General features: G+C 38.1%; 1 protein-coding gene across 4 annotated transcripts in view; it reads right to left on the reverse strand.

The window, feature by feature from the left end:
* The window catches only part of LOC116180117 (homeobox protein OTX1-like), a 33,431-nt gene that overhangs the window by 3,862 nt on the left and 5,216 nt on the right, over window positions 1–24,353 (reverse strand). Inside the window, exons 1-5 of one of the 4 annotated variants that reach the window (XM_031499961.1) lie at window positions 21,908–21,966; window positions 14,084–14,120; window positions 3,378–3,544; window positions 3,182–3,333; window positions 2,429–2,592 (exon numbers count right to left, since the gene is read on the reverse strand). In XM_031499961.1, coding sequence (XP_031355821.1) covers window positions 2,429–2,592; window positions 3,182–3,333; window positions 3,378–3,544; window positions 14,084–14,109 — 509 coding nt within the window. In that variant the 5' untranslated portion in view covers window positions 14,110–14,120; window positions 21,908–21,966. Of the gene's footprint in view, window positions 1–2,428; window positions 2,593–3,181; window positions 3,545–14,083; window positions 14,121–21,907; window positions 21,972–24,353 lie in introns of those variants that run through there. The other 3 variants (XM_031499958.1, XM_031499960.1, XM_031499959.1) reach the window with 3 other exon arrangements.

Below are 24,353 nucleotides of genomic sequence, written 5' to 3' on the forward strand. Positions count from 1 at the left end.
AACCAATTTGTCTGAGATTTTGCATACGAAAGCCTCTACGGCTGCCAAATAACATTGTTGGTGTTGTGTGCGTGTGGGATGATTGGGGGGGGGGGGGGGGGTATTTTCTCGTTTTACCCTACATGGTATTCTAGTAAAAGGTCTCATTGAAAAGAATTGGTTCCTAACAAAGTGCAACTTTCTTCGCAACTTCATTTGGATATCAGTAGGTAATGGAGAGGGGTGGGGGTAGAAAATTGTTTTATCTATCGTGTTATTAATGGTAATAAAAAGTATAGGTAGCTTATCTTCAAGTTTTGTTGTCTTACCCCCCCCCCCTGGATGCTGTTTCTGGACCTAAAACGTGCATAACTTTTTCATGAAATAATTCATTTGTCTGAGATTGTGCATACGCAAAGGGGGGGACTCGCTTTACCCTCCATGGTATTGTAATAAAAGGTCTCATCGAAAAGAATTTACAAACTACAACTTTCCTCCACGACTTTAGTTAGTGATCACAGGGTGAGGGGGGTGGGGAGTTTAGAAAATTATTTAATTTTTAGTTCTATTAATGGTAATTTTCTATCAACTACCGACCTTTTCTCTTTCCCCTTATCAAACGGGGTGGTTGACGGTTGAGACGGAGGGGGGTACTCTTACTTCATGGTAGTCTAATGAAAGGTCTCAGTGAAAGAAATTAATTTCTATCAATCACAGTCCTCTCCCATCCCTTATCGTGTGTGAATGTTTTTGAACATCTGCAAATGCCTAGTATTTGGGCGAACATATCCCCGTTTCCTGTAAGCGCACTTTTTAAGGCTTGAAAAAATGTGCAATTGCGGTTCGTTCGGCCGCCTGTCTGTCTGTCCGTCCGTCCGGACCCACTCCTCCAGTTGCAAACTATTTCTAAAGGAATTGTCCTCGAGTCTTGGAATTTTGTGCAATAGGTAGCCTACACCTTGAAAACGTGCCAGATGGCCTTCAAGTTTTGTTGTCTGACCCCCACCCCCACCCCTCCTCTCCTAGATACGGTTTCTGGATCCAAAACGTGCATAAATGTTACATGAAACCAATTTGTCTGAGACATTGCATACGCAAGCCTCTAGGCCAAATAACACTTTTGATAGGGGGGGGGGGGGGGTCGCGGAACGCATTTTCTCGTTTTACCCTACACGGTATTCTAGTAAAAGGTATAATCGAAAGGAATTGGTTCCTACAAAGTACAATTTTCCACCGCGACTTCATTTGGATCCAGTAGGTGATTGAGAGCGGGGGGGAGGGGGTGTTTAGAAAATTGTTTTTTCTTTCATGCTGGTAATGGTAATAAAAATTATAGGTTGACTATCTGCAAGTTTTGTTGTCTGAACCCCCCCCCCCCCCCAGATGCTGTTTCTGTATCTAAAACGTGCATAACTTTTACGTGAAATAAGCAATTTGTCTGAGTTTGTGCATACGCAAGCTTCTACGGCTTCCAAATAAAACTGGGGGGGGGGGGGTCAAAACTCGTTTTACTCTGCATGGTATTCTAATAAAAGGTATTATCGAAAAGAATTTGTTTCTACAAACTACAACTTTCCTCCGCGACTTCATTTAGAGATCACTGGGTGCGGGGAGGGGGGGATAGAACATTGTTTAATCTTTAGTGATATTAACGGTCATTTTCTACCAACTGCCACCCTTTTCTCTTTCCCCTTATCAAAAGGGGGGTTAACGGGGGGAGGGGGTTGTCCTTCATGATACTCTAATGAAAGGTCTCAATGAAAGGAATTAATTTTAACCAATCACAGTGCCCCCCCCCCCCCAATCCCTTATCGTGTGCGAATGTACTTGAAAACCTGCAATTCCCTAGTATTTGGGCGAATATTTCGTTTAGACAGTTTTCTTGAGAGTCGAATGTACCTGTGGGCTGTTTTGCTAATTATAGTTACTTGGGGCCGGGTTAGGGGGGCTAATTTTCGTCGAGAGGTTCAAGGTTCAAATTCATGTCTAGCGGGTCCTTCTAGGGAACTGTTCTCCTGTAAGGTATTTTTCAGGTAAAATTCGCCCTCGAAGTAATTGTAATTCCATCATATTTTGTGGGAAACGCAAATTTCTTCCTATGCAGGTCCAATAGTTTCACTATTAGATCCTGTATATCAAAGTGTTGAATTTGTAAATATTCATCTACTTTTGGTTCCAAAAATGTCAAATTCTTGGAAATGAGAGATTTATTTAAAAACCATGTATGATGTGTTGCCTACTATACGTGATTTTGTCTAAAAACCGAATTTGTTTAGAAATACACCTAAAGATTTACCAGATAGAAACTACCCCTCTTTCTGTCACTCGATTGACACGTAATTTAAATGGAGCACTTTTAAACGAATAGCCACCACCCTAAATAATGACGGTCGATCTATTAGTGAAATTGTAACAGAATCTAAAGATCCAGTACATTCAAAGATCTTACCTTGTGTTCGTGTTATTATTATTGTTGGAAATTGGAGTAGGTGGAGACTTGGTAAGGACGGTGGCCGTTTTGTTTCTAATTCTCGTCGTTTTCTCGACCGTTTGTTGCTGATTATGCTGTTTTTGCTGCTGCCTGCATTTCGCTCGCCGATTCTTAAACCAAACCTGGAAATAAGGTTTAATCCATTTTATTCACGGTGGTGCGTGTTTTTCCTCATAATTAAAAAAAATGAGACGTTTCGACGATTCACTCGTTAAAGGAAACCGAACAAAGTACGGCATAGATACCGGGTATACGACGCTTTTCAGGTTTCCCTGAACTATAATATCACAAAGCCCTATCGATCTTTCAAACGGCCACATGATATCTCTAAATTTCACCTATTTTTTTTCTCTCGATAATTAAATGTTAGGCTTTTTGTGTTTTATTGCTGCGTAATCCGAGGGCGGAAGGCGAAATAAAATAAACATGGTAATTTGGCCGCCCCCATTTGTTAGCTAACAATAGCCGAAAGGCACGACGTGCTCTCGCATTCTCCTCAACAGCTAATAAGTTAACGACCGGTCTACTTTACAATCACCATTCATCCCTTAAATGGATCGTTTTCTAATGGTCGTTAGTGATTTATTACCGGTTACATTGTTAATGTTGTTGAGTTGCGTTTTTGGCCATTGTTACTTTGTTTCTAAGCGCCATTGTCGGTCACACGTACTTTTTTCTTCTTTGCACAAATGCCCCATTAGAGATACTTACTTGAACTCTAGATTCGGGTAGGTTAATTTTCAACGCGACTTCCTCCCTCATAAATATGTCGGGGTAGCGCGTTTTTGCGAAGAGCGCCTCCAATATATCGAGCTGGGCTCGAGTAAACGTCGTCCTTTCTCTTCTCTGCTTCCTTTGATTACCTAAAATCGCAACGTCTATACGCTTTCGAAAACTCGAATTTAACCTCCGGGATATCCCATCGACGAGTGCAACGAGTCGACCGGAAGGCCGTGCAGACCCAATCCGGGAACTGAGTACGGGGTTGATTTTAAGTAGGCCATGCCAGCTGAGGAGCTTCCGCCGCAGGTACTTCCAAATCCCGGAAATGACAATTCCCCCTCCGGATTGCATCTGCAATTACGAAATCTAATTAACATGCGTAGTGGGTAAACCAATCCAAATACAGGATGAATTTTTAAACAGTAGCGGCGAGATGACCAAATTATCCTTCATGTATTACTTTGAGGATAAAGTATAGGTAAAGAAACAAATTATTACGTTTAGTAAGAGAAATAAGGTGCACATGATAAACAAGAGTAAAAAACAAAGCAAGTCCATCATAAGATTCATACACTAAATACCTTCATTTCAGATTTATTTATCGTAACGTCATTTTATTGTGAATTAGAGTACTACTACCCTAGTACATTTCCAATGTTGAGCCTATATTGTTGAGAAATCTCACTTGGAGATACTTTACGTGGTGTAACAGGTGGTCGCTTAGCTGTTTTCAAAAATTTGGTTTTGAATTTGTATTTTGTTCAAAATAGAAAAATTTACACATACACCGCTACATAGCGAACGTGTACAAAAGTATGTCTGGAGATAAAAAGCGATAGCAACAGTGCATTTTCGATAAAGGTGTGCGTTTTCGAGATAAAAGGTTGGTTGGACTGGATTGTAAGGGGGTTGTGGCAGACGAGGTTACACGTTCAAATAGCTAGCACGTATTTTTTGTCTGTGAGAATTTTATTTCCACATAATAACCTAATTTCGCAAACGGTTAATAATAGTCTGAAAAAATTATCAAGTAGCGATAATGTTACCAGTTTTATTTCGAGTGAAAAATTCTAAACAAGAACGTTTATGTTTTATTCGGATCGCTAATAGTAACGACTAGTTAAAAGCCACTGCCTCAAAGTTGAGTGACGTCATTGCAATAAATCAAATTTGGTATACAATCGCATACAGCAAGGAATTTAAATACTATTGACGAATCTCGAAATGTTTCTATTCTGGGTATGGATCAACCTGTTCAGGAAAGTGAAACAATGCCATTTAAGACGATATCTAAAGAAAAGGCAATATGACATGATTCCGGGAAGACGGTATTTAATTTCACTTGGTCCTTGTCAGCCTAAATAAACAAAATTTTGAAAAAATCCGAAATTGAACGTCGTTATCCTTTTATATCGGTATCAAAAAGAATCGCAGCGTTTTGTTTGTAATGTAAACTTTTTCTTTCTAGGTGTAAAATAGACCCCATTCCGATGCTACATATACAGTGTGTCCAAGAATGAACAGCATGGGGAAATCGGAAACCGTAAGAGATACACAGTCAATTAAATTAGAGAAAAGTTGTGTACTTTAGGGCTTAGTAAAATGATGTTTTTAAAATTCGAAAATCCCGATCAGTTACGAAGATAATCGAAAGAAACCGAAATTAGCCATATTGTTTTTATTAGTTTCTGACTGACTGTTTGAAAAGGTATAAAAACAAATAATAATTCCGTAGTCACTGAAAAACTTTCCTATTCCCAATTATAACGGTAGCTTGCTATGTAGTTTTGAATTTGTAATTCAGTTAAGTATAGGTAAATGTACCGCTTCATATGAAAGGTGAACGCTAGTGAGTATAGCAACAAGCAAGAGATAATACGGGCGTATTGATAAAAGCGTCCGCTGTTACTGCGGTGGCTCCCTGGCCAGCTGCGAGATTGCGTAGGGGGGCTAAAAATTCATTTTATCATTGTATTCTAATTAAAGTTCTCAACGAAAAGAACCGTTTTCTACCAACTAAGGCCCTTCTTTCTGTCCTCTTATCACAGTACGGGGTGGATGGGGGGAGAAACAAGTCTTATCCTTCATGGTACTCTAATGAAAGGTCTCAACGAAACGAGTTAATTTCTATCAACCATAGCCCTCCTCCTCGACCTCTTATCATGATCGGGTATATCCCTTATACCTCAAGAACGGATTGTCGGAAGAGGCTACTCACAAAGGGCGATTGAGACGTCTGCAAGAAATATATCCATTGGTGATGTCAAAACAAAAGCTATTTCGGTTAAAAAATGCGCTTTATCTGCACAAGAGTTGTGCACAATTTATACGCTTGTTTCCTTTTCTCATTGTTTTTCCATTCTATTCATTTCCTCCCACTTCCTCCCCGATATTTTCCTTCATTTTTCTCTCCTTTCGTGTCTTCCGTCGCTTTTCTCTTCGATGATCTTTTCTCAAAGTTACCGTAAGAGAGACAGGCACAAATCCCAAAATGTAGTTCTATCGAGTCACAAAAGATTTAAAAAAAATCTCCAAATCTTTGATATTCACATTTGATGTCTACAGTCGATTCTCGTCCAAACCTTCCACTTTCTCCTTGTGAGTACCTTTTCTGACACTTTACGCCTTATCTGCACAAGATTTACGTACAATACAATACAAACGGACAATTGGAATGCGCTTTTGTCTGACGACCAACACGTTGGTTGACGGCTGTTTAAGTTGAGTGGTGTTCATCGGTAATAAATTCAATGTCGGTTTAATTGCAATATCTTTAAGTACTATTTTAGACGATTAACCGGATTTTGTGTATTTCTTGAGTCAATATTGTAGTTTAATCACTTTTCTTTTATTGTGAAGGATAGAAAGTTTGACGGCAGATATGACTCGGCAACTGCTCTGTTAATTCACTCTACTACACCCTCGGCAGTCCGTAGCGCCGCCTCGAACATCCCCGGTCAATTTTACTATTTTTACGAACCTTTGATTCTTAAAAAAAGTCGCTAAGTAGTGGGAAGTCGGTTGTTCCGTCATACGCGTTGAACCGTAAGCGAAGTTAAGTCAACCACCTGTAAATTACAGTGGGGTGCGATTTATTTGCGAAAAGAGGATTCGCGCTTGGAAGTGTTAAGCATTAATTAACTATCTCTAATTTAATGCCTGGTAGTTTTAGGTATATATTAGTGTGTCACCCTACTAACCGAGAGCGAGTTTTACTTTCGGAGAAATCTTGTATTAATACGATAGGGAAGTTAAGTACTTGTAAAACAAAGGGTTTAAACGCGCGAATTAAAGTTTTGATAACCGTCATTTACAAGGGATAACTTTATCTCTCTCTCCCTTTCAATATACATATTTTTAAGTTCATTCCACTAATGGTTTTATTTTCTTAGTTTAGGGTGGGGTTAAGTGGTAGAGCAGTTCTAGGGTGCCTCACCACAGAACTGAATTTCGCCCCGTTAGATTACGGAACATTAATTTCATTTAATTTTAATTATTTAGTTTATTATCTATTTGAATGTTTATTTTATGTTTATATCCTTCTGTACTTCCAGTAATCTAATAAATGTCACTTATTATTATTATTATTATTATTATTAACTTTTACGATTACGCTAAATACGAACAATAGAGGTTTTTCACTCCCGAAGAAATTAAATTCTGTGACTCTAATAACTCGAGAAGAATAGGCGTATTAAATTACATGTTATAGTTCGGCGTACCTCCAGTGGCGTATCTAAATTTTTTGCGTAATCTTTAAATTGCAATAAATTTTAAGGTGCTAACAAAATCACATTATAACTTGAAATTTTTAAAACTAATATGAAAAGAAATATCGTATACCTAAGATTAAGGTTTTACACTAAAATTACAGTATTAGCAAATAAAAATAAACAACTCCAGGTCGAAATGAGTCACAAAGTAAACCAATAATGTTTCAAAAATTGCATTGCCGATTATCGTTCTTACAGTTACAGTTTGTTTAAACTATCTACCAGTTTCAATTTGTTAGCGAACTTATTTTAAACCTTAAAATGTTACCTAAAATAAATATAGCTGCCGCTCCTAACCACTGCGCACCTCTCAACGGTCGATTGTGCGCAAATAATTTTTTATGCGGCATCTATAATTTTGAGTTACCGTAATTTGAACTGCGAATATAAGGTGCCATTCATTATACGAGATCTAGGAATCAATCAGTTGGTTTAGTCGGTACTTCTAGATTGTAATAAGTCAATTCCTTTAAGGGCGTTGGAAATTTAAATTTTTTTATTAGTTAAGTAAGGGAGACCGAAAATGTACTCTAATCGGTTTGAAAAATAAGGAAATTGGCTTTTCATTATTTATCAAGGAAAAGCAAGAAAAGTTGTCACTCCGTAGAGCCTCCCTGAGCATCCAAGGTTAATTCTAATATTTTTCCAAACCTTTGATTCTTAAAAAAAAGTCGCTAAGTAGTGAGAAGTCGGTTGTTCCCGCATACGCGTTGAGCCGTAAGCGAAGTCAAGTTAACCACCTATAAATTACAGTGGGGTGTGATTTATTTGCGAAAAGAGGATTCGCGCTTAGAGGTGTTAAGCATTAATTAACTATCTGTAATTTAGTGCAGGGTGGTTTTAGGTATATTATAGTGTCACCCTACTAACCGAGAGCGAGGAGACATCTTGTATTAATACGGTAGCGAAGTTAAGTATGTGTAAAACAAAAGGTTTAAATGCGCGAATTAAAGTTATTATTATTAAAGTTATGATAACCGTGAATTACAAGGCATCACTTTTACTATTACGGTAGATACAAACAATAAAGGTTTTACACCCCCGAAGAAATTAAATTCTGTGACTCCAATAACTCGATAATCATTTCGTCCAACCTCAGTAGGTTCTTCCCCCAACTGAAAATTTTCAACTAAAACTGCAGTAAGAGATTGTCAATTCTGGTATAAGTAGATATGGTTAACAAGCATAGATACCCGTTAGTTAAATTATTGGGTAAAATCATAGATACATATCTATTGAAATAAATAAAAAAGGTGCCGCCAATGCAGACGTTCCGTATTGAAACAGAAAAAGAGGTGAATATTTAAATCAGCGGGACTGGTAGCCATTTTGAATAAATAAACATCATCTCTCTGCCTACCTGAATGGGCCAAATGGCCTTAATACACATGTTAGGCAAACAAGCGATTAGAATCCGTAGGTAGGTACCAGATTCACTTTTAGATTAGAATAAATGATCATTAACTAAATGCTTGTTAGATTTAAGCACGTGCGTTTGTTTGCTTTGATGTTTATTCAACACAATGGCGGTCGGCGTAATCGTTTCCGATTTCAATCGTCATTTTTCCCCCGCGCCGTGGTCCTATTGATTTTGCGCTTTCTTTTACGGCTGTTATCTCAGCACTCCAGCGAAAGTGCGTATTGCTTAAAAGGGGCAGTTGACGACCATCGAGTGTAGACCTCGATAAGGACACCCTCCTCGTATGGCGCGACACCGAAAAACCGTTAAGTTACCAAATGAGGCGCGCATCTTGTTTCAGTATTATTGTCTCAGGTTTCATTGACTTTAGCTGTCACACCTTTCAGGCTCTAACTAGAGGTGTTAGCGAGGACATGATCCCAGAATACAAAGCAAACGTCTCATTCCTTGCCAGATTAAGGAGGATTAAAAAACATTTTAAACAACTCAAGTTGCAGCAGCCATCAGGGGTGCACGACGTCTCCGAAACTACTCGCACTGCACCCACCTTTAGATGGGGGGTTCGCTAACTAAATAATTTCATAAAAGGGATATTCGCGTACCTAATGGCTCATCGTTAACGTCATCATCTCGTCCCTTTATTTGTACTTGAAAAGTACCGAACTGATTAGGCCGATATAAATCGGTGCGAGCGGTTCACTAATTGGTATATACGCCGGGGATTTTTTGTTTAATCGCCTAGAAAAGATGCCGAAAGGGCTTTGCCGAAGCCGCGCGGCCGGGAATCTTTACACAATAGACGCATTTTCTACATTGATGACCAATTTTTCTTTTGGGCACCACGCGGTCTAAGAGATTTTCGCCCGTTGTGCGCGTAGAAAACGTTCACAACATAATTTACCGCCCACCTAAGGCACGAGTGCGAAATTTATTATATATACGAGTATATAGCTGGGGTCCTCCGTTATTTGTATTCCCAATTAACGTATGATTTGCATAATCCCCTGCCCGGCCATTTTTCATCGCATTAAAATTGTTGAGTGGTTTTATTTCTTTTAAATCTAGCTCTGTGTATATGGCTATTTTAAAGTGCGCCCAGTAAATTCTTAACTTAACTGTGATTTTGGTATTTGAAACGGAGCCTACCCCTCAAGCTCATCTAATCTGGTAAGTCTCTTTAGTAAGTGCTTTTTGGAATATTATAAATATTCTAGTGCCAAAGTTTTCTTGAAATAGTTTAAAGAACTTCCTTTATAGGCATAAAAAGGTCATTTTGAAAGTACTTCTAAAAATCATCTGAAAACAGTGCCAAAAACCTTTCAAAATCATTTTCGAAAATTTCCCATAAACTTTAAAACCCTTTTTACTTAGATAGGTATCCCTTACAATTTTTCTGGGAACTTTCCCGTCTAGCAATCTTATTCGTCCGTGCAGAGGTAAATGCTGGAATCTCGAGATATAACTTCAATCTAAGGTTACCGTATCCAGGACCTCCAGATGCCTTCTGAACTGGAAAAGGTCCGGCTAATTAACAAAGTCGTTCATTTAGAGAGACTTCGGAATGCTATTTTTCACAAATGAGAAAGGAGTGGAGTTGCTTCTAAAACTATTTGAATTGGCTACTTTTGAGCACATCAAATTTTGTATTAAAGTCAGATTTAAGTTATTCAAATTCAAGAGTTACTTCCTCGGATTGTTAATTTTTGTATATTGCAGATATTGCTCCAGATTTTTCACTTATATTTACCCTCCGTGAACAATGATTCAGAATTTTCCTCGGACTGTAATTGTAAACTGTAAAAAAAGCAAGTGCATGCGCCCCTTCGTAAATAAAACATTAGCCAGCATTGCATTACGCTTTTTTACGCTTTATCTCTTCCTTCCTAACGGAAAATATGTAAATAATTAATAGAAGCATAATAAAATTTTCAGTTTTTTCAGAATGTTGTATAAACGAATTACATTTTTTGTACATTGTTGTCGAGGCCCCTTTTAAGTCGGAGCCCGTCCTCATTGCTAACCTTTGAGGCATTGTAGTTACGCCACTGCGTACTTAGTAATCAGCAGGCATTTTAGAAATTTTTTTAAAACCCTTGAATCACTCCTGAGAATAACATAAATTAAGAGCACATTATTTTCTCCTGATACAAGATTTCTGCAGTGTTGGAAAACGATCTTCTCGGTAATAATGTTTTCCTAATAGTTCCGTATATTAGAAGAACAAGCACTTCCTCGCACATTATGTTCTCCTGATAACACCGCCTGCAAAAGTTTAAAATAAGGTAAGAAGCTTGCATAATATTTTTGTGGGTGTTGGAAAAAGACCTCCTCGACCATCATGTTCTCCTGGCAGCCGGAGAAATAATACAAAAGTTTACTAACTGATCGCACATTATATTCTCCTGATACAAGACCTTCTAAGGGTGATAAAACCCTCTCAGTTTGCATGTTCTCCTGTTTAAAGGAGTACACGATATGAACTGATATGTTCTCCGTGTATTAGGAAAAGAAATACCTCCTTGCACAATATAATCTCCTGATACAAGATTTTGTGAAAGTTTATGCCGAAGCAAAGTTTTAAATTACTTCTGTGAGTGATGCGAAAAGACCTCCTCGTCCATCAAATTCTCCTGATAGCCGGAGACCTGTGTATTAGGAAAAGACACCCCCTTGCACATACCGGATACAAAACTTCAACAAATTTAAGCCAGAGCAAAGTGTTAAAGGAATATTCATACGTACCTTCTGAGGTACCATATTCAGCAAGCATTTTAGAAATAGCTTTTGCGCACTCATAACCTTTCCAAGTTCGAACGTATCACCGGAGGATCCAGGGAGTACGGCATATCCCCCAGCCAAGAAAGATTCAATAATTGTTTCAAAAAAAAAACCACAAACTTCCTAGCAAAGGAAGCCTAGATAATTTGATAATATGCACTGGGGGGTCCAAGCTCCGGGTACTGGGCTATCCACCACAAAACGTTTAGCACTCAAGGCTTTCATAATTTTTTTAGGAAGATGATAAAATTCTTTTCTCTAAAAAAAAGTATTGCACAGAACATAGCACCGGGGGGTATGTGTTTCAATCCAAAGATGTCGTAAAAAAGCTGCTCAAAAGCGCTCCTGATACAAGATTTTGCAGCAGTCAAAGTGAGGGGGTAGTGGGAAAAGGTCTCGACGATCAGGTTGTCATGGAAGTCGGAGAAATATTACAAACTACTAACTGATCGAATATTATATTCTGACCTGGAAAGTAAGATGATGAAAATATTTCTGGGGGTGATGGGACCTCGACCTCCATATTCTCCTGGTAACCGGAGAAATTTTACATGTTGTGAATTGATACTCCGTGTATTAGGAGAAGAACACCTCCTTGCACATTATATTCTCCTGATACAAATTGTGTTTGATTTGAAAAGACCTCCACGTTCATCAATATTCTCCTGGTAGCCGGAGAAGTTTAACAAGGGCTGCTAATCCGTGGATTAGGATAAGACACCCCCTTGCAGATTATATACTCCTGATACACAAAATTTAAGCGAGAGTATGATGTTAAAGGAACTCTCATACGAGACTTCTGATGACCGTATTCAGCAAGCATTTTAGAAACAATTTTTGCTCAAGAATTTTGGTGGGTTCCCACTCTTAACGTTTTTGAGTCCGAACATACCACCGGGGGATCTAGGGAGAATGTTTGGAAGCGATTTTGAATTTTCTTTTGCTGGAGGGTATTCCACACTCCAAGGGCCCCCCGGTGATGTGTTTTAACTCAAAAATGTCTTTAAAAAGCTGCATAAATGCGCCCCTGATACAAGATTGTGCAGAAGTCAGAAGTCAAACTGAGGCGATAGTTGGAAAAGTTCTCCTAAATCATCAGGTTCTACTGAAAGCCGGAGAAATATTACAAAACTTTACTAACTGATCGAGTATTATATTCTCCTGATACACCTGGTAAGTCAGATGATGAAATATTTCTGGGAGTGATGGGAAAAGACCTCCACCACCATATTCTCCTGGTAATCGGACAAATTTTACAACAATTTCTTAACTGATACTCCGTGTATTAGGAGAAGAACACCTCCTTGCAAATTATATTCTCCTGATACAAGATTTTGTAAAAGTTTTGGCGAAAGTAAATCTGCGGGTGATGGGAAAAGACCTCTTCGTCCATCATATTCTCCTGGTAGCCGGAGAAATTTTTTAAGAGCTGTTAATCCGTGGATTGGGGTATATATCTGTGTAGGGTATATATAGGGTATTTACCTCAGGCCCCCCGGTCTAAAAAACGATCATCAAATCTTCTTCTCCTATCAAGTATTGAACATGGTTTTCCAGTTGACAGCTTCCCGAAAAACACTCTTTCTATTCCATTTTTTCTTGTTCAATTTCGCAAAAACCGCCTACAATACAGCATTAGTAGGTTGCAGCGCTTCTGACGCTGCTCCATGACATCACTACGAGAAATCCTGATTCAGCAGTTTTGGCGACGTAAAAGACACTTAAGATTGTGTTATCGCCCGTCAGACTGGTGATGATAAATGTTCACGAGCAATTAACCGGTCATGATATCTTATTAGAAATTTTAATCACAGATGCTTCTAGTAAAGTAAAAGAAAAACCTGTCACGTATAGTAAAAATTGAATGCTCCATGCGCAAAGGGCGCAATGTCAACTTCGAAAGATGTTCTTCACTCTTTCCACGGGTAGTTTAGGATGTCTAGTTTCCCCATATCTGAATCTAAATCTTCCGAACAAACCTTCAAAACATCTCCCCCTCCCGCCGGTGTTGTTTTTTCGAAATACGTTAGCCCTGAATCCTGATACTTTGAAAAAGGATCAACCATACGCACGAAAATTACGTAACAAGTAAGGGTATTTATGGGGGGGGGGGGGGTTACTAATACTGGGGTATTAGTAAACGAAAATTAGATGGTCATTTCCCTACAGCAATACTAATGGCGATACCCCTTTTTCGTTCCATCGCGTACAAATTTATAGGTCTCGTATAATGAATGGCATCATTGATTGCCACTTGACGGTTATTCCAAATGTGTCCGAAAGTAGTAACCCCCTCTCGATTTGAGTGTCATCACAAAATATTAAGCCACCCTACCGTAATTTACAGGGTATTGGCCCAACTTCCCTCACGGGTTAACGAGCGTTGTTTGACGGTTCTTTCACAAGAACCAACTTACCACTAACCTAATTTTTTTATTGACACCGATTCTTAACGCAAACCTTTTCATTCAATCAACTATAATTCGTTGACTCAAGTGGAGTAATTGTCCTCTTATTCTCATCCCACGTGACGACTGCAAAACTAACATAATATTTCTTGTAACCTGAGACAATCACGTCGTATTTCACGATTAACCGGCGCCTTAAATTTTCGAACGCATTTTAATAGTCAGAATCGTCTTTAACCATTATTCGCCTTCCCCCCTCCAAATTCCAAGGCTAGGGTTGCGGTTGACTTGCCGTTGTTTAGTCGCCTCCTACAACACGTAGCAAGCTTTGAGGCTTTTCGGCTCATACACGCGTATATGTACAGGGTGTAGTATCTAAAACCCGTCGGATCATAATTTCTTTACCATAAAAGATATCAAAAAAGATGTAGGAGCAAAATTCGTTATTTAGTTTACCACAGAACACGTTACCGAATACTATTTTTTTTTTATTTTCATTTACTGTACTTACCCAGCAGTGAGGCTGTTTGGCCACATCTACTTCGTTCCTGAAACAACAATTAAAATCAATTTCAACGTATCAGCATTCTTCATAGTATAATTGTAAAGCGATCTGATTTTAGAAGTTACTTGACTACCTGTAAATTAGCGCAGGGTGATTTTATATATTGGTGTGAGATCATAATAATCAAGAATGCGTATTGTTGAGTAGGTACGTGTGGGACAATTGTGTAAAGTTTATAAGCGCGAATTAAGATTTTTTGTTTTGTTACAATAAGAGATAGTTTAGAACTTAGAAACTATTACGGTAAATACGAACAATAACGGAATATTTAAAGGAACAAAATTAAAATTGTGTCGACCTATATAAAGTTGAATTGTGAAATAGAGAATATTGTTGCGAAATTTAAAACAGTAATACACCGACTAAATTGTCTAAATGTGTGGACTCTTCTAGAGCAAAGTAAATTTGTTCTTGAATTTATTACCATCATATAACAAGAATCCTCCCGCGTGGTTCAATTTGTTATAGAGATTGTGAATCGCTAGAAGAGAATAATAACCCCTTGTATTATTTATGAAGGAAAAATTAAGTCTCATACGAAGAATCTTCTGGAACATTGAACAACTCGTTTAAATAAATGCCCTAAAATTATTCCTTTTGTTCACCACCTACCACCGTACACTATTTGCTTTAATGCTTTCATGTTGAGACACGAAATTAATTTTGGCGCACTCTAAGTTGTAATTTTCATTAACTCCCAAATGGCAGCGAACTCGTGTACTCGATGCAAATAATCTCCACATTGCAATATCGCCTCACCAACTGTTGGAACTATTTCATATAAAACGCGCATTACGGGGTTGGTTTCTCGAGTGCAATTCGTGACCGCGTGTTTATTAAATTTTGCGCAAAATAAAGGGGACGGCCGCCGCGAAAATAATAGTGGTGGTTTTTGAAGTGTTTGCGAGAGGTTTTAAAATCGAGTATATTACATTTTCAAGACGATTTCATTGCGCGCCCGAAGTACCCCATACGCCAAATGGTCGACCTTTTTTTTCCGCAGCGCGTCCGTAATTCTTTAAACATCCTACTTAACTTTTAATAATACGAAAAAGGAATCAACAATTTCGAGTATCCGGCTCAGTGATTTTCCGATCAGGATGTCGTCCCTTTGTGTATCGCCAGAAGGCCGAAAAAAAATTATGTTTCGTTTGTGCCTTTGAATTTCGCTATCTTCCTCTATGGAATAGTCAAATCGCAAAAGCTTTATTTAATGCTCCTCGAATGGTTTCGCAAACTCAAGTGAGCGTAACGAAAATCACTCACTGAAAATATCAAGTACCTCCTGACTTTGAATGATCAATGAATTGGAAATTCCTTGCGATATTGCCTCATTAATTGTGTAGATTTTTTTTTACAGTGTATACATTTATTTTCTTATTTAGTTAGTCTTTGTAACGTACCGACAATGGCTCAAAAAAGGCGAATTAAATGAAAAGAAATTCTAATCTTCGTCTTTCAATTGTCAACGTATTTTAAAATAAGGGGAAAAGAATTATTCCAGGAGATTTTGCGTGTGTGTTTATAAACTTGTCAGGCAACTCAAAAAATAACTATTGTTATTATTATTATTATTCTGTTGATACTCGTACATCACGTTAAAGACAGAAATTGTTCGTAGACTGTCAGTGTCAGAAGCACGTCGTGCATGTCAGCGATTGATGGAAGAGGAACTTGGCTACCGAACTCCCTCACAATTTTTACGTCACATACTCTCTTTAGTGAGATGTGCCACAGTGATAGCCCCTTGCGGACCTTTTGGAAGCAGTGTCTCGCGACCAAGGGATATTGCTGGACAAACTGACCTTACCACAGATACTCTTGCTATCACCACTGACAAGATTATGGAGGTGCAGGCTGCTACACCAACTATCGCCTTTTGGAAATCAAGCAAACAATTGCACTAAGCCTTGTTCGTTTCAATCAAACTCCAACGGCGGCGGCTGATGCCCTACAGGAGGACGTCACCTTTTCGTAATTGACCGTCAGTTTTTGTTAGACACTGGCCGAGCGTCAACGCCTTATTGATAGAGTAACTGGACTCTCTACGTCATGAGAGGTCGCCGGTGTTACTCATGTCAGTGTCAAAGTTATAATTCCAGAGAAGGGAATTTCCTTAGATCAGTTTTGAGCATGCTGTCGGCTACTCCGAATTAGGTTTTCCTGCAGTTTTCCTAATTTGTAAGGTAACTACCGGAGTAGTATAGAACAATCTAAGACCTCCTTCCTGCAGGGGCACCTCTAAAAAGCATTATGGGGATTACAGTAATTGGGCGAAAGCCTTTTGAGGATCCAGAACAAGAGGGACAATAAATAAATAAATACAGAAATAAAGAAATAAAGAAATAAAGAAATAAAGAAATAAAGAAATAAAGAAATAAAGAAATAAAGAAATAAAGAAATAAAGAAATAAAGAAATAAAGAAATAAAGAAATAAAGAAATAATAAAGAAATAAAGAAATAAAGAAATAAAGAAATAAAGAAATAAAGAAATAAAGAAATAAAGAAATAAAGAAATATAAAGAAATAAAGAAATAAAGAAATAAAGAAATAAAGAAATAAAGAAATAAAGAAATAAAGAAATAAAGAAATAAAGAAATAAAGAAATAAAGAAATAAAGAAATAAAGAAATAAAGAAATAAAGAAATAAAGAAATAAAGAAATAAAGAAGTAAAGAAATAAAGAAATAAAGAAATAAAGAAATAAAGAAATAAAGTGGCATTCAGATTATGTTCTTAGTTCTTCCCCAATGATCGTGGTGCATAAATAACGATTTTGCCATGTTTTGATCAAAATCCACGTGGTCGTCAAAAATGCATCAAATTCATGTCATTGAGGCATTGAGATAATGCTCCTAGTCTTTTCCCCAACGATCTTGGTGCATGAATAAAGATTTTGACATGTTTTGATCAAAATCCATGTGACTTTAGAAAAATAATTTAACATTTTTGAATCACACATTCATGTGTAAAGAATATTTTGGGTACATTTTGCTCTAAAACTTTTGATCTAGACCACACAGAAGAGTTATATTGAATTGTTACCCATCTAAGAGTGATAGGGAATAATCTAGGAAAAGTCCGAACTCGATACATCACCTAGGGAATGAAATATATTGGTTTCTATTATATTGAGCCCGCAGTTTTCCCTGTTCCCGATTCACACGGAGTCCTACAACTTTTGTTACTGTTGAACCAGCTTCCTGAAAAACAATAGCGTCCGTCCTTAATGTCCAAAGTACCCGTACACCAAATTTCAACAGAATCGGTCACTTTTAAAAAGAGTTATAGCGCACACGGACGGACGGACGGCCAGACGGATAGACAGACGGACAGATGGACGGGCGACAATACAAAATTATAAAGAATCTGATGATCCTTAATAAAGAAATAAGGAAATAAGGCAATAAGGAAATAATGAAATAAAGAAATAGAGAAATAGAGAGATAGAGAGATAGAGAGATAGAGAGATAGAGAGATAGAGAGATAGAGAGATAGAGAGATAGAGAGATAGAGAGATAGAGAGATAGAGAGATAGAAAGATAGAGATAGATAGATAGAGATAGAAAGATAGAGATAGATAGAGATAGATAGAGAGATAGAGAGATAGAGATAGAGAGATAGAGAGAGATAGAGAGAGATAGAGAATAGAGAGATAGTAGAGAGATAGAGAATACAGATAGAGAAGATAGAGAGATAGAGAGATAGAGAGATAGAGAGATAGAGAGATAGAGAGATAGAGAGATAGAGAGATAGAGAGAGATAGAGAGATAGATAGAGAGATAGAGAGATAGAGAGATAGAGAGATAGAGAGATAGAGAGATAGAGAGAGAGAGAGATAGAGAGATAGAGAGATAGAGAGATAGAGAGATAGAGAGATAGAGAGATAGAGAGATAGAGAGATAGAGAGATAGAGAGATAGAGAGATAGAGAGATAGAGGGATAGAGAGCTAGAGAGATAGGGAGATAGGGAGATAGAGAAATAGTGAAATAGAGAAACAGAGAAACAGAGGAACAGAGAAACAAATAAATAGAGAAATAGAGAAACTGAGAAACAGAGAAACAGTTCCCCTACTAGGATCACCACAGATCAGGGACGAAAATTCAAATTTGCATTATTTCGTGTCCTCAGGATTGTTTTCGGCACAGAACAATCCCGCACCTGCAGTTACCCCCCAGTAGCCAATGGTCTGATTGAAGATTTCACCGCAAACTGAAATCAGTGCCAATGTGCCACTCAGGCGCTTCCAGATTCGACTCGTTCCCCGTCATGCTGCTTGGAATCCGTAGAGTTTTCAAGGAGGATCTTCGCGCTTCCCCAGAAGAATTTCTTTACCCGACGAATTTCCGGTTCGATCAACTGGTCCATAGTCAGTCATTCGCAGAGACGCCAAGACCATCTCCTACAACGGCAAAGATCTCCGTGTGAGCATCGATCGAGTAAAGCCTGCATACCTCCTCGATGTCGACTCCTCCGTCCTCCGTACGTTACAGCCCGTTTCCTCAAGTAACGAAAACCAATCTCGTTTCCGTCGTTCTGTCCGCTTCTGTCACGGCCCCAACCTCCGATTTGCGCGGGAGACTTTTGTGGCGGTAGCGGAATGAAAAGCGAAGTGGTCGTGTGAGGTAACGCGGGAGTGACTAGGCGATATTTCCGTAAACGTAGAGACATTAACGCATGTACCGCTACATAGCGAACATGAACGAAACTATTTCCGGCGATAACAAGTCTTATCGAGAAACCTAATGCGGCAAGCGAGTGGCGCGCGCGCGCGAGAGAGAGAGAGAGAGAGAGAGAGAGAGAGAGAGAGAGACGCAACGCACCGCAAGAAACCTCTAGGCCACGACCTTGCCCTAAAACTCAAGACCAAGACTTCGGACATGACCCCCTAGCTAGACTAGACGGTAAGTCACAGAAAAACGTAAATAGAGAGGCGTGAAATAAGGCTAATGGAAGAAATCTGAAGGCAGTTGACATAGTGAAAAGACACATGAAGGAAAAAAACCTGAGCAGCGCGAAAGGAGTGCGCCACGGGATGGGTGTTAAGAGCTGAATTTTTTTGCCACTCAGCTGGCATTCGGAGACAAGACTTTTAATCCGGCTCATATTCAATAGCTCTGATCCTTGAACTCGTAGAAATCGATTAGCGAAAGTTTGACATCGCTATCTCTTTTCGTTCTCGAGTTAGACGAGGAACAGACATACAGACGGACAAAGCCATCACATAAGGGGAATTTTTTTCTTTCGATAAATAGCAAAGTAGTGGGAAGAACGGTGATGCTTAGAGCGATCAGCTTAGTTCAATCGGTCATCTGTAAATTATCGGGGGATGGTTTTATTTTGTGCGAAATTCACGTTGAGCCGCGAGCGAAGTTAAGTCGGCCCACCTGTAGATTACCGTGGGTTGCTTCATTTGTACCAAGAGAATTCATTCGCTGCTAGAACTGAGCCAGGGTTAAGTTTTAAGTTCACCACTTGTAATTTAAAGCAGGGTGATTTTATATGTATGGTAATATTTGCCTACGGTAGCAAGCAATGTTTAAGTACGTGTAAATTAAACGCGTATAATTGAGAATTAAAGATTTTGACGAAGGATAATTTTCGGTTGAGAACCCGTTACGGTAAATACGAACAATAGTGGAAGCTTTAACCAGCAAAGGCTAGAGCTGTGTGTGACCGTAAAAATGTTAAATTGCTAAATAGCTGATATTGTTACTAATATGGAGAACAGCGTAAAATTAAACGCACGGAATTAAATTCTATCGTCGTAATACTGCGAGGTGAATGGACTAATAAAAAAGTTCATGTGATCACTCATCGCACGTTGGATGGTTTTTTTATATTTACAGTAGGAAAAACTAATTTTTGATTGATCGTATTTAAACTTCAAAATCAAAGGAGCAATTCATTATACGAGACCTAGAAATTTATATGGACTTTCCTTTTCAATCATTTGGATCAGCTTATGGGACAATCAGTACTTCGAATTTAAACGAACAACGGATGTCGATACATAAATCACATTGTTGTAGGTATAAACCGATTCCTTTAAAGGGTATTGAAATTTAGAAATAGTTTTCCATGGATATTGAGGATTTTCGAGTCAATCGTCCATGATGAAATTGACAAGAAAGAAATTCTGGAATAAGGAAATTCAAAGATCATCAAATATCGAAAAAGACCTTAAAAATTGGACTCGTCGTAAACACAACTGACTAAAATCATTAAAACCTACGGATCGGATTACCAGATACAATATTCTAAGGTCATGAGGTTCTAATATTTGAGTAACCGAGTAAGATCATAAACCCTATGCTTCGAATACGTTAAGATCTTGAAATCCTTGTATTCCACGATACTGAGATCCTAAAATTAGGATACTCTTAGGCAACGAATCCTATGTATAATATTTTATTATGAAGAAATCTAGCACTCTAAGTTTGTAAGACCCCGAACCTAAAATATTGACGTCTTCAATTCAGTGACAGCCATATAATCCTAAAGGTCTAAGGCACTAATTGGCCAGATCTTAAGACCTAACGATCTTAGCGCCTAGCGTTTAAAGGGTAAAGATCTGTGAGACTAAGCTAATCCTAAGATCAGATTTTAAAATCTTGACATTTTAAAAATCCTAGATATTGTTGTGTAACCTACGTCTGTCGCAGTGTCATTTGGAACCACCCTGTATCGCTAATTTAGATTGGATTGGATGTTATTTTTTGTAAGTTTAATTTTGTTTAAATAATCTCCTTGTTTATTTTATTTGTAATTGTAAAGTTGAATTACGTGTTAAAAAAGAATTATGGACAATGGAAATAATTGAATTGTGTTATTAGAAAAGTTTATCTCTTTTAAATTCGTTCTTTGCGATAAGAAGTTCGTTATTGCTGCGTAAAAGTTGTAGATCAGCAGGGGTTTTGTTCGCCGTAAGAAAACACAGATGCACCTTCAAGTAAACGGAGAGCGAAGAGGTTTGTCAACCGTAATCGATTCTTTTTGGAAAGACAGTCAGTTTTCATAGTTGTACAGTTCGAACAGTTATCGCGTAAGGAAGAACATTCTTGGATCTTAAGATCCTAATTGTACAAGATCCTTAAATTCAGAAATTACAAGGTCTAAAGGATCTAAGACCCATGCTAGCGTCCTATGATCTTAAATATTAAGACCACACATATATACAGGGTGTTTCGTGCCTTTCTAAAGTTTCGAGACGTTTATAGGCACCGTCAAACGCATTTTCGTATTGCGTAACTGAGAATTTGGAGCTAATATGTCAACTTGAAGCCAAATTACTTACCACGTGGTGATATTATCTCTACCAAATTACGACGCATTGCTAAGGGGTAATTTTCCGAACTTTAATACCCAAGGCATCGTCGAGCTTTTTAACACAAAGGGATGGTCATTAATAAAGTGCTTCGGGTTGCAAACAGATATGAGATGGTTGCCACTTAAGGTAGCCAGGTAAGGACCACGCTCGAAATCAAAAACTGAAGCTTCTGCCGAACCAATTAAGGACTTACAAAACGCCGACGGACAAATTACACGACCCATGCACATTTGACACGATTTTTCAACAAAGGACGGTCACACAACAACAAAAAAAGGACCTTCTTTCCGAAATAAGATCACTATCGGCGATATATTTGTGTGAAAATGAAGGTTTCGTAAGCTTACACCAATTTCATGGCGGTTTTAACATACAGGAGCCGATCAGGCGTAAATCTTTTACGGCATCGACCCATTCGCCGGGCGATAATTTGAACTTACATTGTTAGGATTTCGATTTAAATAGATCGGCATCTCATCGCACTCGCGCACGAAAAAAAATCGCGAAAACGTTAAATGTTTCACCGCCGAAAGCCTCCACAACACTGAATTAACTGGAGCCGAAACGGCACTAGTAAATCCAATATAATCATAATATAATGATAATGCTCTTTACAGGATCCGTGGATTTACTACTGGCTTACTAATCGTCTTATATAAATTTTGCCTCTTTTTCTAATACCAATCAATATTTATGCGGGGCGGAATAAAGTAGCTTATACGTTCCTTTTTTCTCTACCCGTTCTTTGATTACCGTTCTCGTTAGGATAACCCTATAAAAATTGACGACTCTAGTGATCTATTTGAAAAAACGAAAAATTACATTTTCCATTTGTTAGCATACGTCCAACAACCGCAGTCGGAAAAGTGCCATGAAAATAAGGGATGGTTTCTGTATTGAAAAAACCCCATGCTCGGATTGTTTTTCAAGATAAAGTGTCAGGAAGCGGTACTCACAAGGAGAAAGAATCGGCGGTAGACATCAAATGTGAATATTAAAGATTTGGAGATTTTTTTAATATTTTGAGACACGATTGGACTACATTTTGGGATTTGTGCCTTTCTCCCTTATGATAATTTTTGAGAAAAGATCATCGAAGAGAAAGGCGACAGAAGGCACGAAAGGAGAGAAAAATGAAGGAGAGTATTGTAGAGGAAGTGGGAGGAAATGAATGGAATGGAAAAACAATGGGAAAAGGAAAAAAGAATAACTCATGAACACGGATAGCAAAACTGGAAGAAGAAAACGGAAGGACGGAAAGGAAGAGGATAGAGAGCAATATAATTAACGACTAAAGATGAAACAACGAAACGAGAAAAAAGTATCAATGAATATCTGCAAGACAGCCACAAGTAGACTACTGTAAAGAAGACGAGGGCAAATGAGGTAGGGAGAAATAACGTGGGAAAAGAATAGCAAGATATACAAAAAAGGCCGAATTGATCTTCGACAGTAGAAAAAAAAGTAGGAGAAAATGAGGATATAGGGAATTATTGATGGAAGACAAGGAGCATAGATAAAGTAAAGAGTGAGAACGGAGGGTACAATAAAAAAACTGAAGGAAAGCGCGAAGAGAAAAATAAGAACAAAAGATACAGAGGAAGAAGGGAAAGGGTTAGCGAAGGAACAGTATATCAGAGAAGGGGGTGAAGGTGGAACAACGAAACGAAAGAAAAAATGAGGAATATCTGAAAGAAGGTTATAATTAGAGACTAGTGTATAAGCAAAACGAGAACAAATAATGTATAGTCGCGGAATTAACGTGGGAAAGGAGGAGTAGAAGGATAGCGTGATATAAGTAAAATGATGAGTTAACCTTCGAGGAAGATTAGAAGAAAAATGACAAAAATGAGGATATATACGGAAGACGTGAAATATATTAACTAAAAAAAGGACTAGCGAAAACTGGGAATAAAATAGCAGGAGAGGAAGGGGCGGGATTGAAGTGAGAAGGTAATTGAACAAGAAACGAGTGGAGTAAAGAGAGACGAAGATGCTACGAAGTAATGCGGTTTGCTGTAAACAAGAAAACTTGGAGAATATTTCAAAAAAGCAATTTCGAAAATTGCTATAAAGAAAATGAAAAGGCGAAAGGTGCTATAGTAACATAAATAAAAATATCAATTAGGAAATGTAAGGAAAACAGATAAGGAGGAAAGCATATGCGAGGGAAGGGTAGAAATTGGAGAGAAAAATGAGCGTGATAACGACATACAAGAGAGAAAAAGAGACTAACAGGGAATGTACACGCTAGAATTGGGAATAAAGGACCATGGGAATCGATGGGAAAAGTAAAACAAGATAAAACGTCACAAGATAAAGAATGTAACAAAGAAGGAGAATTGCTATTAGAACTCACAGAAAAGCAAAGATGCAGAAGAAACGACAGAGCGACAATACGCATGTAAGGAAGGAAGAGGGAGGTCAAAAATTCATTATAGTAAAAGAAAAAGGAACTGTTTAATAAAAAAATAGACAGAGCAACAAATAACGAAGAGAGGAACAGGTATGGATAATGAAAGTGTAGAGAATTACAGAAGAAGGTTCGACGAATGGAAAAGAAAGGAATGTGAGAACACAGAAGAGGTTAGATGAGTGGAAAAAGATGGGCAACATAAGGAGACGACAGAGGGGAAGATTGAACGGCAGAGAAAAATAGACTATAATAGTCAGTCAGTCAATAGTCATAGAAGGAAAGAAGAAGTCAGATATATAAGAAAAAGAGAACAAAAGAGTTATTTGGCATGTAAGTTGCTTGGGGATGATAAGGGAGCACTAAGAGAAATTTTTACAGAATTTTGGAATGGGGAAAAACAGGATTTTACGTTTTACAAACAAAACTACGGAAGATAGAGACTTGACGTTTAGAACATAGGATTTGAGGTG

Source organism: Photinus pyralis, unplaced genomic scaffold, assembly GCF_008802855.1.
Source record: "Photinus pyralis isolate 1611_PpyrPB1 unplaced genomic scaffold, Ppyr1.3 Ppyr1.4_LG9, whole genome shotgun sequence".
NCBI lineage: Eukaryota > Metazoa > Arthropoda > Insecta > Coleoptera > Lampyridae > Photinus > Photinus pyralis.